Source organism: Dermacentor albipictus, chromosome 1, assembly GCF_038994185.2.
Source record: "Dermacentor albipictus isolate Rhodes 1998 colony chromosome 1, USDA_Dalb.pri_finalv2, whole genome shotgun sequence".
In the NCBI taxonomy this organism is placed as follows: Eukaryota; Metazoa; Arthropoda; class Arachnida; order Ixodida; family Ixodidae; genus Dermacentor; species Dermacentor albipictus.
The window spans coordinates 11,009,676-11,026,608 of NC_091821.1; the positions used below are offsets into that span (position 1 = coordinate 11,009,676).

Sequence of the window (16,933 nt, forward strand, 5' to 3'; positions counted from 1 at the left end):
CATTGCGGTAAGAACTTCTTGACTTGGAGTACATAGTAAGGGTGTACTCCACATAAGCTGGTGGCTTTTTGTTGCATTTTCAAAAACTGTTTTCTTGTTCAGTTGAGATGTTCAAATTTTGGATTGTTTATTAGGTGTTGTGTCCTGTTTTTTTTTTCTACAGCTTTTAGTTAAACATCTGAACAGTGAAGACAACTTGACCTGCTGCTTGAATCTCTAGAATGCACGCCCTTGCTGCAAAACAATTTAACTTCAAAACTGCTTGCACCTTACTGAAAGAATCACTTGAAGCAGCCATAGCCTCCAAAAACATGCACAACATGATTATGAAAATTGTAATATTGTTTTTTGATCTACACGGTGTCCCAACTACCATCAGCCAAGATTTAGAAATATGTAAATGGTGTGTAACTAGACAGTATTAAGGTAATGTTGTTCGCCGTCGCATGGAGATACTCAGATTATTTTTTTTGCATTTTTCCTAATTACATAATTACTCTTGATTAGTTAATATGTTTCTCAAACATTCATATGAAAAGTGTCAATGAGAAAATTGTAGAGCAACATGAAAGCCTCCCGATACAGCTTTCTGTTGCTCCTTGTGTACTACATAAAAGTGTTTTTCCAAGAATGCAGGCCGCGAAAATAGGTACAGTGCATCGAGTTGCCAGTCACGCGGCAATTTTATCTCGCAAAGCTACGAGTACAACTTAAATGGGATCTTTTAAGAAAAAGACTTAGCTCAGAAAATAGTCCTTCTTATGCAGCCTGTAGAGGCAAGGTTTCTTAGACATGACCATGGTCCTCAAGAAAGATGCCAAGGCTACAGCAGTTGACTGCAGAAGCCAAGCCCACAATCAGTTCCTCCAGTGACCGTGAAAAGGTCCCCTGGGGCACAAGTTTAATTCCGTGCCGCCACCTTTCTCCTGCAGCTTTTCTACCTACTCAGCTAACCAGGTGGGTGAAAGATGGCAAAGGGAAAAAGAATCAACAGCTTCAAACATAGAACTCGCTCAAGCTCAATGCAGCTTAAGTGTGAAATTATTTCTTTAGCATTATCAAAAAACGTCAAATAAGTAGACGGTATTGTTACGAGAATGTTGGGAGTATAGAAAGAGTGTATTTACAATATATATACAAAATGAGTCAGAGTAGTTAAGATGGCTGACCACCAACAACAAGCAGCTGCCAGCGTCCCGGCGATCTTCTTCTTCCTCTCTTCTTTGATCCTTCCGTAATAGGGCCCCCGGGTGGTAAAGCGCCGTTTCGGTGCATGGTAGGCGAAGAATTGCGAGCGAAGTATGGCTTCAGCCGCGAAAAGTGCACGACATCAACAGGCGTCGGACTTGAGGAGGCATCAAACTGTATCGGCGAAATCTCGTAATTTAGGTCGTTAACTTGACGTAGGACTTAATAAGGCCCTGTGTAGCGAGAGAGAAGCTTCTGGGAAAGGCCAACCCGAGACATCGTGACCAAAGGCGCATCCAAGCGCCAGGCGCGAACCTAGCATTGCGATGGCACCGGTCATAACGCTCTTTTTTTTTACATACTGCGAGGCTAATAAACGACATCGCGCGACTTGACGTACCATGTGAGCGCGATCGATGATTTCACGAGCGTACTAAGTTGCAACACGTGTCAAACAGCAATGTGGGGTCGCGACCATACAAAATATAAAAGGGTGAATATCCTGCGGTGTCACGTCGGGACGAGTCGTACGCGAACGTCACGTAGGCCAGCGTGGCATCCCAGTCGCGGTAACCGTTGAAGACATACATCGACAGCATCTCTGTGATTGTTCGGTTGAGACGTTCCGTTAGACCGTTCGTTTGTGGGTGGTAAGCGGTGGACAGCTTGCGCTCAGTGGCACAAGAGCGTAGCAGGTCGTAGACGACTTCTTCTTCGGGTCCTGGAGGGAAGACAACCAGAAAACTGCGCGATGGTCTGTAATGACCTAAAACGTGTGGCCGTACAAGTATGGCCGGAACTTGGCGACAACCCAAACTAAAGCCAAGCACTCCCGCTCGGTGATGGCGTAATTTCTCTCGGCAGGTGATAGCAGGCGGCTGGCGTAAGCTATCTCGCACTCGGTACCATTCTGTTGTAGTGCGAGAACAGCGCCGATGCCGTGGCCGCTTGCGTCAGTGTGGACTGTGGTCGGTGCAGATGGATGAAAGTAGGCAAGTGCGGTAGGGGTGGTCAGAAACCCGATGAGAGTGGTGAACGCGTGAGCCTGCTCCAGGCCCTTAGAGAATGGCGCGTTCTTCTTTAGAAGATCTGTCAAAGGCTGAGCAACGTCGGCGAAGTTTTTGACAAAACAGCGAAAGCAAGGACACAGGCCTTCGAAGCAGCGCACGTTAGAAGCAGAACGTGGCACAGGGAAACTGCCTGGGGCGCAAGCGTTTTCCGGATCTGGTTGGACACCAGATGCGTCAACGAGGTGTCCCAACACGGTAATCTGACGGCGCCCGAATTGACACTTCGTGCAGTTCAGTTGGAGGCCGGCTTTTCGGAAGACCGCAAGAATGGCAGCGAGTCGGGTAAGGTGGCTGCCGACCGTGGGAGAAAAAACATTAACGTCGTCAAGGTAACAGAGACAAGCGGTCCATTTGTAGCCTTTCAGAAGAGAGTCCATCATACGTTCAAAGGTCGCAGGAGCATTGCACAGACCAAAGGGCATCACTTGGAACTGATATAAACCATGCGGCGTGATGAAGACTGTCTTCTCGCGGTCCATTTCATCAACTGAAATCTGCTGCAGCCGGATCAAAGATCGATGGACGAGATGTATTTAGCTCCGTGCGTCATCCAAGTCCAAGGCATCATCGATGCGTGGGAGTGCGTAGACGTTTTTTCGAGTAATCTTGCTTAAGTGGCGATAACCGACGCAAAAACGCCAGGTACCAGCTTTCCTTTTCACAAGGACGACAGGCAAAGCGAAAGGACTGGCTGATGGCTCGGTGACACCATTGCGGAGCATTTTGTCCACTTCTGATTGGATGACTCGACATTCAGCATGCGATTCACAATAGGGACGCCGACGAATAGGATTCGTGTTTGCAGTGTTGATACGGTGGTGAAAAACAGATGTTTGTGCTAAGGGCCTGTCACCAAAATCAAAGATGTCGCGGTACGATTCGAGGAGAAGACGTATGTCCGTGCCCTGTGCAGAGGTGAGGTTAGGTGCGATCATCATCGCGAAGTCGTCCGTTAGGGAACCAGAGGTGTGAGCTGCAATTGGCACTAAGAAACCACTCTCGGCATCCAGACTTTCAATGTCAAATTGGGAAGTATTAGAAACGCTGGCCAAGAACATGCCGGCTAGAAGCACTTGAGGGCACAGGCTGAAATTTAGAAGCGGAAGAACGACGCTCTTATTAGTAATCATCACCAGCGCATGCGGAAGAGCAATGTTCCGGTTCAAAAGCACGTCGATGATGGGGCGAAGAACATATTCACTGTCAGGAATCTGTGGCTCTGCGGTCGAAGAGACGTAAGTGACTGCTTCAGGTGACAGACACACATCGTGAAGCAAACACAAGTGTGGTGGAGCGGTGCTTGGAGCATCGGCAACTTGCGGCAGTTCCAACTGAAGAAAGCCGGTTGCGCAGTTGATGAGAGCGGAATGATCGGATAAAAAGTACCATCCAAGAGCAACGTCATGAGGGCATTCGTCGATCACAGCAAAGTGAACAGAACTAGGGTGGCCGGCTATACTTAAACGCGCAGCGCACATTCCAAGAACAACTAGCACGCCGCCGTCGGCGACACGAAGCACTTGGGCAGCTGCTGGGATGAGGACCTTTTTTAAACGTCTGCGTAGGCTAGCAGTCATCGTAGATACGTGGGCTCCAGTGTCAACGAGTACGCTGTCTATTTTAACGTCAGTTACACTTCTCCTTGTGGGCACACACAGAGGATTTGCTGCAGTAGTCGGCAATGCAGCAGCACCTCCGAGGGCTTAATTTCCTAGTTTTCCGAAAGGGTGCGGCCAAAAGCCACAGGGGACGAATGGCGACGTGGCTGCGGCGAACGGAATGATGGGCGACGTAGTTTGCGGTGAACGAGACTGGTGCCCGCGCGGTGATGGTGAGTGGCTGTACTACGTGTTGCGAGCAGAGTTGTCGGCGCTGTTAGAGTCGGTGGTGGGCGAAACATTGCGGGCGTTTCCATCAAAATGACTCAGGTTGATCGGCGTGCGAGGTGTTGAGGGCCACGAGTTGCGACAGTATCGGGCGACATGACCAATGCGGCGGCAGGTGAAACATATCGGCTGGTCGTCCGCAGTTCTCCATTGAGTGGGTTTGGGAGAACGCGGAGAGAAGCGTCGGGGTGGAGCGAAAACAGTAGAAGGGCGTTCGTTTGCTCTGGGATTGGCGACAGCACACACAGACTGCAAACCAATGTTTTCAAGTTCTTGGCGAACGATAGCTGGTACGAGGGGAACTAAAATATGGCAGCATCAGGGGTACGCTAACAGAAAGCTGCGGGCGCCATCGCATCCAGTTCACGTCGAACGATTCGCACCACGTCGTCTGATGCTGATGTGCGGGTTGATCTTCACACGTCGACGTGGCGGCAGTATTGGAAAGTCTGGCGATTCGTTGCATGCCGCGTCGGCTTTTGGCCTGCTCGAATAGTCGGCACTCTTTAATGACAGCATCTACTGTAGAGCAGCCTTTGCACATTAGCAGAATTAACGCGTCGTGAGCAATTTCCTTAAGCACGTGCCCGACCTTCTCAGATTCTGGCATGTCTTGATGGGCTTTACGACAAAGTGCCAGCACGTCCTGGATGTACGAGACATAGGACTCCGTGGGGGATCTGGCACGGGAGGCCAGTTACTGCTTTGCGGCAATTTTACGGCCGGCTGGTTTATTTATTTATTTACATTACCCCTAAGGGCCCTCACATGAGGGTATTACATAGGGGGGGGAGGGGGTACAAACATGAAATATACACAAGAAATAAAACTACATAAAATAAACATACACACAAGGCACATAAAATAAATAGATATGAACAAGGGGTAAATGCACTTAGTCATGAAAACACAAGAACAATTTGCATAATATGTTAATATGTGCATACAGGCATAAGTAACATCTAATCTGCTACCACTAACCGTTTTCTTGCAACAAAGTTTGGAAAGATGGTAGGTTAACTTCAGTAGCTATGCGTGATGGTAGGTTATTCCATTCTATTGTGCGAGGAATAAATGATTTTGCGTAGAGCGAAGAGCGGCACATTATACGTTTTACTTTGTTAGCGTGGTCACCGCGCGGGAAAACTGCAGGGGGTGGTGAAAAGAAGTCTTCGTGAAGCGTGGAATGGTGATAAAGTTTATGAAATAAGGTTAGGCGAGCAAACTGGCGTCGACGTGATAGTGATTCCAACTCGGCACGTTGTTTTAACGATGTGACGCTGGTGAAGCGTGAATAATCGGAAAGATGAAGCGAACAGCGCGGTTTTGCAAAGATTCAATGTTGTTGATTATGTATGCTTGATCGGGGTCCAGCAGAAGTATATTCAATTTTTGGGCGGATCAGCGTGATATAAGCAAGTTTTTTTAAGTGAGAAGGTGCGTGCCGAACAACAGCAAGTTTTTTTAAGTGAGAAGGTGCGTTATCCAAACAACTCTCAACTTCTCTTTGCATTGGTCCCTGCTGGTTAGCTCCTCTTCGTGGTTTTCGTATCACACCTTTGCCGTGCCACTTAGGTAGAACAACAGGCTCGCTGGCGCTAGTGTAGGGTCCGATCTGTTGATTCCACTCACCCGTTCGTACATGGCCCCCACTTTTCAACGTCGGCGCTATCTGTCCCGCATAAAGTTCCAGGATCCATGGGTTGCACAACGACAACCGAAGGTGATAGCGACGTAGCTGGTGATGGTAAAGTAGGAGGCGGGAACGACGTTGATCCCGCGTGCTCACCGTCATTTACATTCATCATAGGAAACCTTGCAGATGATTTCCGGAAACTTGCTGATGAGATTAAAGTGTGGCATGCACACCAGGCTTCAATATGCATTCAATAGCCTCGTATCTTGCAAATATTAAAGATACTCCTGCTAAGTAAATTCTTGATATCATCGACAACGTTATATGCGAATACGAATTTGCCTAAATTGGGAAAACTGTAAATTTAAGACATGTCAAGCGATGTCGCCGACAATGCATACACATTCCAACTGAAATAAATAAAAATAAATATAGCACCAAATGCAAGAATCGTTGGCATATGATGTCATTCTTTCAGTAGAATCAAAGCTATCTTCCGATCTAAATCTGGAATTCTTTATAATTCTGACTACTAAATACCTCATGAGGGTTGCAACGTGAAATATACATGTTGTATTTATTCCTCATTTTTTTCACTATAAGACCCGATGATGCTTAAACAGCAGTGAAAGAACTGAGATCACAGTACTTAATACTTTATATTGCTCCAGAAATCAGTTCCTCTGCCGACCGCAGCATCCCACACTAACAATTTGTGGCAGCAAATGTGAGACAGAAGGCACATAACACTTCGTGTGGTGCTTTCGCTTTCATTCTTTGGGAATGAAGATTATAGTGTACGTGTTATGGCCCTACGTGTTATTACCTTTCAACAACGAAAAAAGGGGTTTTGTATTTTGCGAGACTGCATGAAGATTTTTACTGTGTGCAGTTTAAATGAGAAACCTTCACAACTGATACTAAATGCACCCTCCACAGCTTTAGGCTATGCAGGCGCACTAGTGCACAGAACACACATTTAACCTCGTCACGCCCCAGGTGGGAATTCAGGTTCTTGAAAGGCGTTTCATTGTATGGGAAGGCATATAGCACTTCACTTATTTGCAAAATATTGCACTGTGATTGAGTCATATGAGGTAAATTCATTAGAGAGTTTTAACTTGTCCTAAATGTATTACAGCTTTGTGCCGGTAAACTGGCAGCAGCTTGCAGTAACACCTCATCGGCAATGTTCTGTTGCAAAGAATGTTGTGAGCTCTCGTGTGCATCGGTCACCATCTCACAAACCGGCTGGTCCTTTGTTAGTTGGAATGTAGTATAAATGTAAAGCACATTTGATGTACCAAAGGAATTGTTCCCTCTGATCCCTTAATTCTCCTCCCTTGATGCCTAGTGTTATAATAGCATGATCGGCACCATGGGAGTCAGTGTGGTGTATAATTGTTTGTATGGTGGGGCGGAGGAGGGGGTACACGAATTTTAGCAACTTTTCCAGATGACTTGAATCAGTATTGTGGAATGCTGTTTGTTCCTTTCACTCATTGTTACCAGACTTCACTTTGGTTGTGACAAGTATAATGTAGTTTGCTAGCGCTCCTGGTAACATATAAAATATGTAGGCATCTGTGTTGAAAAAAAGAGCAGCTGATTGTTTACCAGGAGCTAAGGTCCATTTAGACCACTAAACTTTGAGCTTACACCTGTGGCGATTACTGCTGAATGAATGCCCACCCAGGAGAACTGCCCATGACATTTTCTTCCATTATAAAAACGCTGAAGCTTTGAACAGCATTTGAACTTGGACTTGTTTAAAAATGACCCATTTCCTTCTTCAAGTAAGACAAAGGTTACATAGGAAGACAGAACCTTGAAGCCATCAACAGCGTCATAAATATAAACAGTGCTCAATGTTTCGCAATCTTGCACCTCGTTATCATATTGCCTATGCCTTTTTTTTTTCTCTCAGGCTGTTCTTATTGTTTTATGGTCATACCCAGTTTAATTTTGATGTCTTTATCTTTTAATCTTTGGTAAATGTATTTTTCCTTCATCGGCTTTCAACAAAATGTGTATTCATAATGTGCCTTCATTTACAATTTACGCTGATCTGAACCAGATGCATCCTGATAAAAAATTTCTTTTTTTTTAACTCTTCGTTGCTTTTTTCCAAATATGCAAACAGTTCATCTTAGTTCCTATTTTGACTTGTGGGAAGACTAAGTCTTCTGGAATAATGATTGCTTACATGTGTACATCGTTTTCTGTTTTTCACCCCTACTCTTTGCGAGAACTGACAGCAGCGCCCCTACCTGCTCCATCACGATCACCACTACTAAGCACACCTTTCCTGCCTTTATATTATCACTTTGGCTTCTCTTGACCTGCTATATGCACCAGCTTCTTCTCCCCCAATGAGGGTTGGGGCCATTGACCTATGCAAAAGAAGACGCTGCCAAGAAACACATTCGCTACCCTGATGACAAGCGCCTTTGTTGAAATGTCGGCTACAGCAACATCCCATGTTCCAACAATGTTGGTCTACGTACGTTTTTTCCTAACACAGAAGTTATTGCTTCGTTGTGTTCTGTGATAATTCTTTTTTGCCGCTTTCTTTAGGCTGGAAATTCACGAATACTGTTTGTTTCTCCTAACAGCAGCAAGTTTATCCTTGCAAGGCGTTTGAGGTCATAAACAACTTTCACCAGCAAAAAGTGCAAGACGAGTGATTGAAGAAAATAAAGTTGCTTCTGTGATCTAAAGAACTTGGACTGACCTCTTGCACATTTTTTAAATATATTTTACCATGCATTCATATCGCAAAGTACCAAGTGTTTTATCTTTTCAACTATGTCAGTGTGTTGGCAAGACAATTTTCTCAATGGTGACCTGCTGCTTTGGCTATGAGCTGCCTTCATGACATCTGCATTAAAGGGTATGTACTATTATGGACAAAAGTGCCCTGGAAGTGCAAGCGTCGACCAAATTGCGTCTCTGCATTCAAGAACGCTTTAAACAGTGGGTCACGTATGCACATCCTAACGAAGATGTTAGCGCGGCTTTTTCGGTCGACGCTCGCGCATCCTGGGCAATTTTGTCCCCGATGGTAAATATTCCAAACAATGACTATTCTTTGTAAGATGAAATATACGGGAAGCAGCTGTACTTTAACAGGGATAGTACAGATTCAGCATACAGAGTCTTCCGTTTTCTCGATATGAAAGCACTCGTATGTTGCATTACAGTCTCCATTTTGCGGCTGTCCGTTCTACGGAAATGGCCGTTCTTTATTTATGGAAAAATGTTCGGTCACATAATACCATCAGATTTGCCGTAAAGGGAGGAAATTTTTTTCATGGTGCATGCTATATAGTGCCGTAAGGGGGTATGGTAGGGTGCATGAACTATCTTGGTTTCATATTTATATCTCAACAACTGTTCTATATATTAGCGTGAAATTCTGCATGCTCAATAGAATAGTATTGGCCTTAAGTGGTGTGATTTTTTACTGCAGGCCTTTTTTATTTTTTGTGTATTTGAGAACCAAACTTTAAGCTATGATGTAAAATAAAATGTACCTTTCCTCAGAAACAAAAAACAGCATGACCATCAAATTTCGCACAATAATTCTGTATAATAGTGGGTTTAACTGGAACCTTTAAAGAATGCGTTGCTACATTTACGTCACAAGAAAAAAAATATTGCAGTCACACTTCTCGTACCGTGGAGGGTCTTTCTAATAATCTTTTCTTGTTTTTTTAGCTATACCTGAGTGATTTTTTCATACATTTAGGTTCAGATTACTTGCAAGGGATGTGAGTATATTCTAGGAAAATTTCAGCGTAATGGGCTGTATAGTTTTCCAGAAAAGGTACATCAAGTTCCGAAAATTTTGAAAAAGTGATTTTAAGAAAAACGCATTTTTATGTTTGCACCTTCACTACAACCATTCAACATGCACCAGCAGAGTACAGAAACTTTCTGGCTTTTTTGGTGTCTTCCCCAAAGCCTTTCTTCATGTTTACTTAAACGTAAACATGAAGTAAACATAATTACGTAAACACTGAAAAAATGACGGAAAACAATATGTAAGCAAACCCTCGCGTCTGTCACTTTTAAATACCAGGCGGCGCTCTTTATGGCGCCATTTTTAAATGGCTTAGAGCGCTCCTACGCGCTCGCCGCTGCACTGTTTTGCTCCCCACAGTGTGTATTATTTTTTATTGATAAAATCAAAAAATAAATTTTTTGGTCGTTTTACCCTACTATACCCCCTTAAGGATTCATGAAATATAAAACTAATTTGACGCATCCGAGCGTTCATGCAAGAGCAAGGGGAGCTTATATGCTCGCTTGTGCTGCCTGAATCAACGCCAATCAAAGGCGATGGCAAGTGCTTGTCGAAATAAATGGTAGCGATTTTTTTGTAATGGAACGGTGGTGCCATCTGTCACCGTGCGGCACGTTTCGCCGTGCCGGTACCGGCCATGGTAAGGCAACGTTCTGGTACGTGCATCCATCACGCATGTTGCACATTCTCCTTTTCCCGAGTTTAGGTGATAAAGTGCTGCAAGCTCGAATTCCTCTAGAGTCTTTTTCAGAGATGCCATAGAGGTTTGCATATACAAACTTTGAAAAGTAGTTCAGTCTATAAAAGACTTTCTTTTGAAGAAGTAGAAACAAGCCCAAGTAACGAAACAAGAGGTCATTACTCGTACTGCCAACTAGACGAATTGACAAGGCTAACTAACAGAGCACGAATGAAGCTGTCAAAATCTCGACAGCTGCAATAGGGAATCTTATTAAAAAAATACATTGACGAAGCTTGCGACAGTGCCGGCGCGGCGCGACACTGCATGGTGGTATTTTGTGTACATCCTCGCTAATAAACCCTATATTTAATCTAAAGGCTCAAAACAGTTTATGTGTGCGACCAGCTAGAATGCAGTGAAAACGTTAAAAAACACAGCAGTAAATAGAGATTCAAAGAAGAAACATTCAAAAGTCTATCTCAAGGAAGTCTGAGGAGTTTCTTTTTTTTTATTCTCCTTTCAACAACAAACAAGTCAGTTTACATGATGAAAAAGCAAGAAAGCCCTAGGCACGCCTATCTTGCGAGAAGTCTGAAAAATAAAGCAAGACTTAAGCTAACACAAAACATATATGTGAACGCCGGCAGTGCTCACTTTCCCTATCTGCCGACCACGCAGGTCCTGCGGCACGCCCTGGCGCTGTGGAAGCGGTTTCTGCCAGCCAGGCACCAATGGCCAAGCTGGTTGGCTACAGGCACCGAGTGACAACGTGCCCCACTTCGACCATCCGCCGTCGACGCCGCGCTGCTGTCGGCGAAATACGCGAAGCGTAGCTGTTCAGCACCGCACACGTCCGTTCGGGGCCTGCGGCACGGCTTGTGCTGTGGGTCCATCTTGATGAGTTGCTGGAGTTGGCGGACATTGACTTCGTCATGATTGCAACGACGCGAACATTCACTGAACGTCGTGAATATGTCGCTGCCATTGACGGGACATCGCCCCGATGGGAATGACCACCGCTGACACTGCTTGTCACCGTAAAACCACCATGTTTTCGGAACGTCTTGCCTGCGGCAAAAAAAAAAAAGAGGCGTTTATGAGAGTCTCCCGTCTGGCTCCCGCCAGGTGAGGGAACGTCAGAGCAAGAATCATGGAGGTAAATAAAAAGGGAAACAATGTTCAGAACGGGGAACCGTATGAACTCTCCATTCTGGGCGGTTACAACTGCCTGCCAAAGTTTTTAGACCTTAGTTCGCGAGATGTGTACACATTATTACTGAATGACCTCGCTAATGAAAATACGTAATCAGGTAGCTTAGCATTTCGCACGATAAGACTCGCACGAGGACTAGTTGGTGAGTAACTTACAACAATAAACGGTGACACCTACGCATGCACGGGATTCCGTAAATGTTGCGAAAAGATTCTTGTCCAGTCGGCCTTTCTCATAAGCAGCCAATTTTGTTGTCGGCTGAATGGAAACAGCCGAACCAATGGTTCATGCTCACTGTCTTACAAGGAAGGCTTAGTGTCTACTATACTGTCGCGACTCAGGACTTGAAGTCTCCCTTCAGTGTACGGGGGGGGGGGGGGGTCTCATAGTGCGGCGACCATGCAGTCTACACACACCCGCACACGCGCGCGCGCATTCATATCTATAATATATGTATATATATATATATATATATATATATATATATATATATATATATATATATATATATATATATATATATATATATATATATATATAATCATAAGAAGCCAACAAACAATGACACCGAGAACAACATAAGGTAAATTACTCGACTTATTAATTTAATTAACGAAATGATAAATTAATGAAAATAAAAGTGGCTCAGATACATATATATATAAACATATATATTTAACCGCGATTAATCGCGATTAAATCACTATTCGAGAGATTAGAGGACTTGAATTGCCCCGGAAAAAGGCACTACTGGTAACAAAATAACAGCGTTTGCCGAATGGGTGCTGCACTGCTACAGTTGACCTGCCAAGAGTGGGCCGAGCCCCTGCTTGAAAAATGAGAAGGCTGCCGGGCTCCTTCTGGACCCCCGACCTCAAGCACTGTTGCAACTGCGCCGTAACCACCCCTGGTGGCTTAACAGCTGCACTGCTCTGAGCAGCAAGTAGCGCAGTCGATTACCAGCAGCAGTCTAATCGAGGCTGAATGAAACAACGATTATGTATACTTCGCTTGCGGTACAAGATGATAACTCCTGGTGGTGAGACTTTATCCTTAGAGGCGAAAAAATCTCATCATTATTTATAACATTGCGACGCAGTGCAGACCGAATACGGCTGTGGCAACAACTTCTTTGACCCCATCCTATCAGCACTGTTCATACTGACACGTGTACTTGTTTAACTTTCTGCGGTGAGCGCTTTTCACCGGCTAACAAATGTTGAACGTTATCGCTCGGCGCAGTCTGTGCCTGCAAGTGTAGAACCTTTTGCTGTTTACAAACATAGGCCCTGGGCGTTTTCAGGTTTGGCTCACTGACGTAGCCCACTAATTGTAGCGAGCGATAAAGGCATTGCCGGCGATATCGAGTAGAAGGGGCGCTATAACGTTAACGTTATATAACGCTGTAACTTTTCTATTCTTATTGTGATATCAGCTCTCCACGATTGGTTAAAAACTTTTTTGGCCCACCACTACTTCGTCTGTGTCATGCGACGTCACGAAAACCGCGATAGCTCCCCATCTGATATGACATGACCCACTGATTATGCATGATTGAACCGAACAAAATAAAAATAGCTGTTTCTCATTCGACGCCTTTTCGCCATCATTTCCCGGCCATTGCTCAAAAGCTTTAAGGTTGCACCCACTTCACCTGCCTGTCACGCGACGTCACTAATCATGAAAACTCCCCGCGTCAAAGTGACGCCCCAGAAGTACGTTAAAATCTGAGGCCACAGATTTTCAACACTTTTCCTCTGTACGTAACGACAACATTACAAGTCAAGGTTGCCGTAACCTACACGAACTACTTTAGGTAATAATCTTAAGGCATAATGCGCATGTCTCATATTTCAAAACTTAAATATAGACTTTCAACGCAGTGAAAGAACTTAAAAACGTGCTTTGTGTTTCAGCGAAGTAGACTTATAAGGTCCGTTCCTGGAGTTTGTGGCGCCGTTCTCTCGTTGCTTTTACGCGCGAGTGAAACTGTCTGTAGGAAGTTTCTCAATATTATCGATGGTTCTATCCCTTGTGCGTTGTTATATAGAACCTTGTGTAATCTGATTGTATGCGCTACACGAATTGTGTAGTACTTTCTAAAAGGCGCGCGGGCACCAGTGACTACGCTGTAACCTTCGACGAGTAATGTATAAAAACCGAAGCGCTTTACGCGTTGATCAGATTTTCGACGATCGCCGACTGTGCTCGCCGCAATCGTTGTGCTTGACTGTTGCTTGTTTTTCCTGGGCACAGGTTCGCCCAATAGAGAGTTAATTTCCTGATTCACAGTTTCGCTACTGGGTTATTAACCATTACTGCAACATGACGATACGCCCAGCAACGGAAGCTTTCACGAATACCCAAAACACAAGATTAGAATATCGTGTATTACATTGGATAACGACACTGGACGCGTCACGATCCACATGTATCGGGTGTTTCTGTGGGGACCTTAAGTATAGAACTTTTAAAAATTATCTGTAGCCGATAGCATTATTCTAATCCTTCAGTTATATTGCCCAAACAGGCGGACATTACTTGGCTGAGAAATTGAAATGCATATTTGAATAATTTCCAAAAATATACAAATTAAATCTTTTTATCGATTACTATACAGCACATGTTGCAACTTACAAATCGTAGCCTGGGTGTTCGCAAGGTAGACGCACTTGGAATGAATTCTCAGAATGACGCCAATGTCAAGATGTTAATTCCCAAATTTTGCGAAGAAACGCATTGGCGGTCCAGTGAAGTCAATGCATAGAACGTTTTGGTGAAAGAGTAAGTATAACGACAATGCATTTCTATAGCCAGTTAGATGGTGCATATCTCGAAAATGGTGTCATCCACAGAATTCTCTCGAGCTAAATTTGTTTAGTTGCAATATGTGACGTAAGGTAATGGGTAAAAACCCATTTAGTAAATTGGCATTATTTCGTAGATTAAGTACTTCGATTTCTCGAGCAAGTAATGTCCGTGTTTTCGAGTATAGACCAGCTCAAGGACTAGATTTGTACTAGCTGCCACAGGCTATCTTTAAAGATGACTTAGTCTTCGCAGAGACGCCTGGTATATAAGAGTTTGGGGCGTGAGTCTCTAACGATGATAGCGGTTGCAGTGGGTGCTTGCGCTGCCCACCAAAGGACATTCGCGTATTTATTATGCCGGTAGCCGCTAACGCTACGTTGCCTTGTCGCTTGTCGGAAATGAATGCAGCTGCCTCAGGAAATACACGCCATCGTGACTTCCAAATTTATTGAGTGTTGGTAGTGTGTAGGTCTTGGTTTTTGTATTCAAGCCAGATAACGTGTTTTAAGAACGGCTTTCTCCATTACACATGGCGGCTAGAAATACTTTTGATGTTCACAGCCTGTTACGAAACCACGGGTAGGCGAAAAGTAGGAGTGCAACACTGCTCTAGGTTTTATGGCAACTCTTCGGTGGGGCAAATGTGTTCTCGGCCGGAAGATGATACCGTGAAACACTTCTAGCTGCGTCGGAGAGCAAGTGGTTGAAGACGTATTTCTTGCTTAACAGACGCCGTATCTTTTTTTTTTTGTTTTACCGAAGGGAAGGATGAATGGAAGATTGATGGACGGATGGATGAAAAAAAACGTTATTGTGATCCATTAGATCGCGCTAGTTTCCTAGCCTGGAGCGGGCCGCTACCACGCTGGGACCGAAAGGCCGCGCCTTTAGGCCACTTTGCGGGCCCGTTGGACTGCCAGCTATTCTTCGAGCGTTAGACTGCGTATAGAGCTGCGTCCCACCCGCTCTTCAGTGTTGTCCTTGTCGCTGCGTAACGCGGAGCAACGCCAGAGCATGTGACTAAGATCTTTGGTGTCGTTACATTTATCACATGTTGTAGGTGTAGATAACTCCGGATACATCTTGTTGATCAGAAGCGGGTTCGGGCAGTTTCTTGTTTGCAAGAGAATTAGCGTAATGGCCTGAGCTCTATTTAGTTTACAGTGCGGAAGAGGGAAGACCCTGCGTTCTAGGTAGAAGTGCTTGGTTAGCTCGTTCTACGTGAGGAGGTGGTCCGTGCAACCTGAAACCTCAGCATCTTCTTGCCTTGTGGCTGCACGGTTGGCAAGTCCTCGTACAGCATCGTGGGCAGATTCGTTGAGGTTCGAGGGAGCACCAGTGTATTTCTCCCATATGAGCAGGAAACCGGATGATCATGTGGAGTTCGACGACCTTCCCGTCGAGAATTGCCAAGAACATGGAGGATATAAATTAAATTTGACCACATGAGATTCTTCAACGTGTATACTGAAACGCGGCGCACGAACGTGTTTGCATTGCGCCCCTGCCAAAATGCGGCCTCCACGGCTGGGAGTCGAACATGTGACCTCGTGCTCAGTCGAACAGCGAAATACGCAGAGCCACTGCCGCGAGTCGTAAGAGAGGAAAGCAGATGTGGACGTTAAATTGCAAGGTGGTATATACACCGTGTCGAAAACGAATATACGTGGTGTCGCTTCTAATTTTCGCCAGAGTTTAAAAATATACCCATGTACCCTAAGACGAGGCAACCAAATGCATGTTGCTGACTATTGTATTAAGTCCCACTATTTGTTGTATGCTGCTTAATTCCATAATTAGTCCAGATTTAATATCCAACTTCATTAGCAACGAAGTTAGGTGCGAAATTCCAATTAGAAAGTTGTCAAGCGCTTTGCATAACGTCCGATTAAACAGTTTATAACTTCCTTTCTATTAGGCAACAGTGTTTCTCCGCTTACTGCAGATGCCCGCGAAAGACAGTATATATATATATATATATATATATATATATATATATATATATATATATATATATATATATATATATATATACCACGTGACATTGTCCGCGTGCTCGCCGTGATTGCATGCAGCGCTGCCTAACGCTACGCGTACAAACGAACGTACCATTTAGCCAGGTGTGCTTCCGCTGCGCTTGCTTATCGCTATCAAGAACGACCGCGAGGGAAGCACACTGGTGGCGTAAGTCGCCACCATCAACGCCTGCACCACTGCCTGTTTCCTTTTAAGCGGCAGCGCACCCTGCTAGATACTATGCTCGTTTGTACGAGAAACGCTTGAGCGCTGCAGTCATGATGCAAAAACGGTTATGTCACGTGGCATTTTTTTTTGTATTTTGAGAGCACCTGCAATAAGCGGGAAAACACTATTACCTAATAGATAAAGTTAGAAACTGTTTAATCGAACGTTATGGAAAGCGCTCTACAACTTTCTAATTGGAATTGTGTGCCCTAATTTCGTTGGGGCACACACAATATATATATATAAATATATATATATATATATATATATATATATATATATATATATATATATATATATATATATATATATATATATATCGAAGAAGTTAAGCACCGCGCAAAGAACGATAGAACGAAAATTGTTAGGCGCAACGTTAGGAGACAGAGAGCGGT

General features: G+C 44.5%; 1 protein-coding gene across 1 annotated transcript in view; it reads right to left on the reverse strand.

Moving 5' to 3' along the window:
• Window positions 1-10,749: 10,749 nt before the first annotated feature.
• LOC139054653 (uncharacterized) overlaps window positions 10,750-16,933 on the reverse strand; it is a 30,244-nt gene continuing 24,060 nt past the window's right edge. Inside the window, exon 5 of the mRNA XM_070532025.1 lies at window positions 10,750-11,338. Within this exon, the coding sequence (XP_070388126.1) occupies window positions 10,930-11,338 (409 nt within the window). The 3' untranslated portion in view covers window positions 10,750-10,929. The remainder of the gene's footprint in view (window positions 11,339-16,933) is intronic.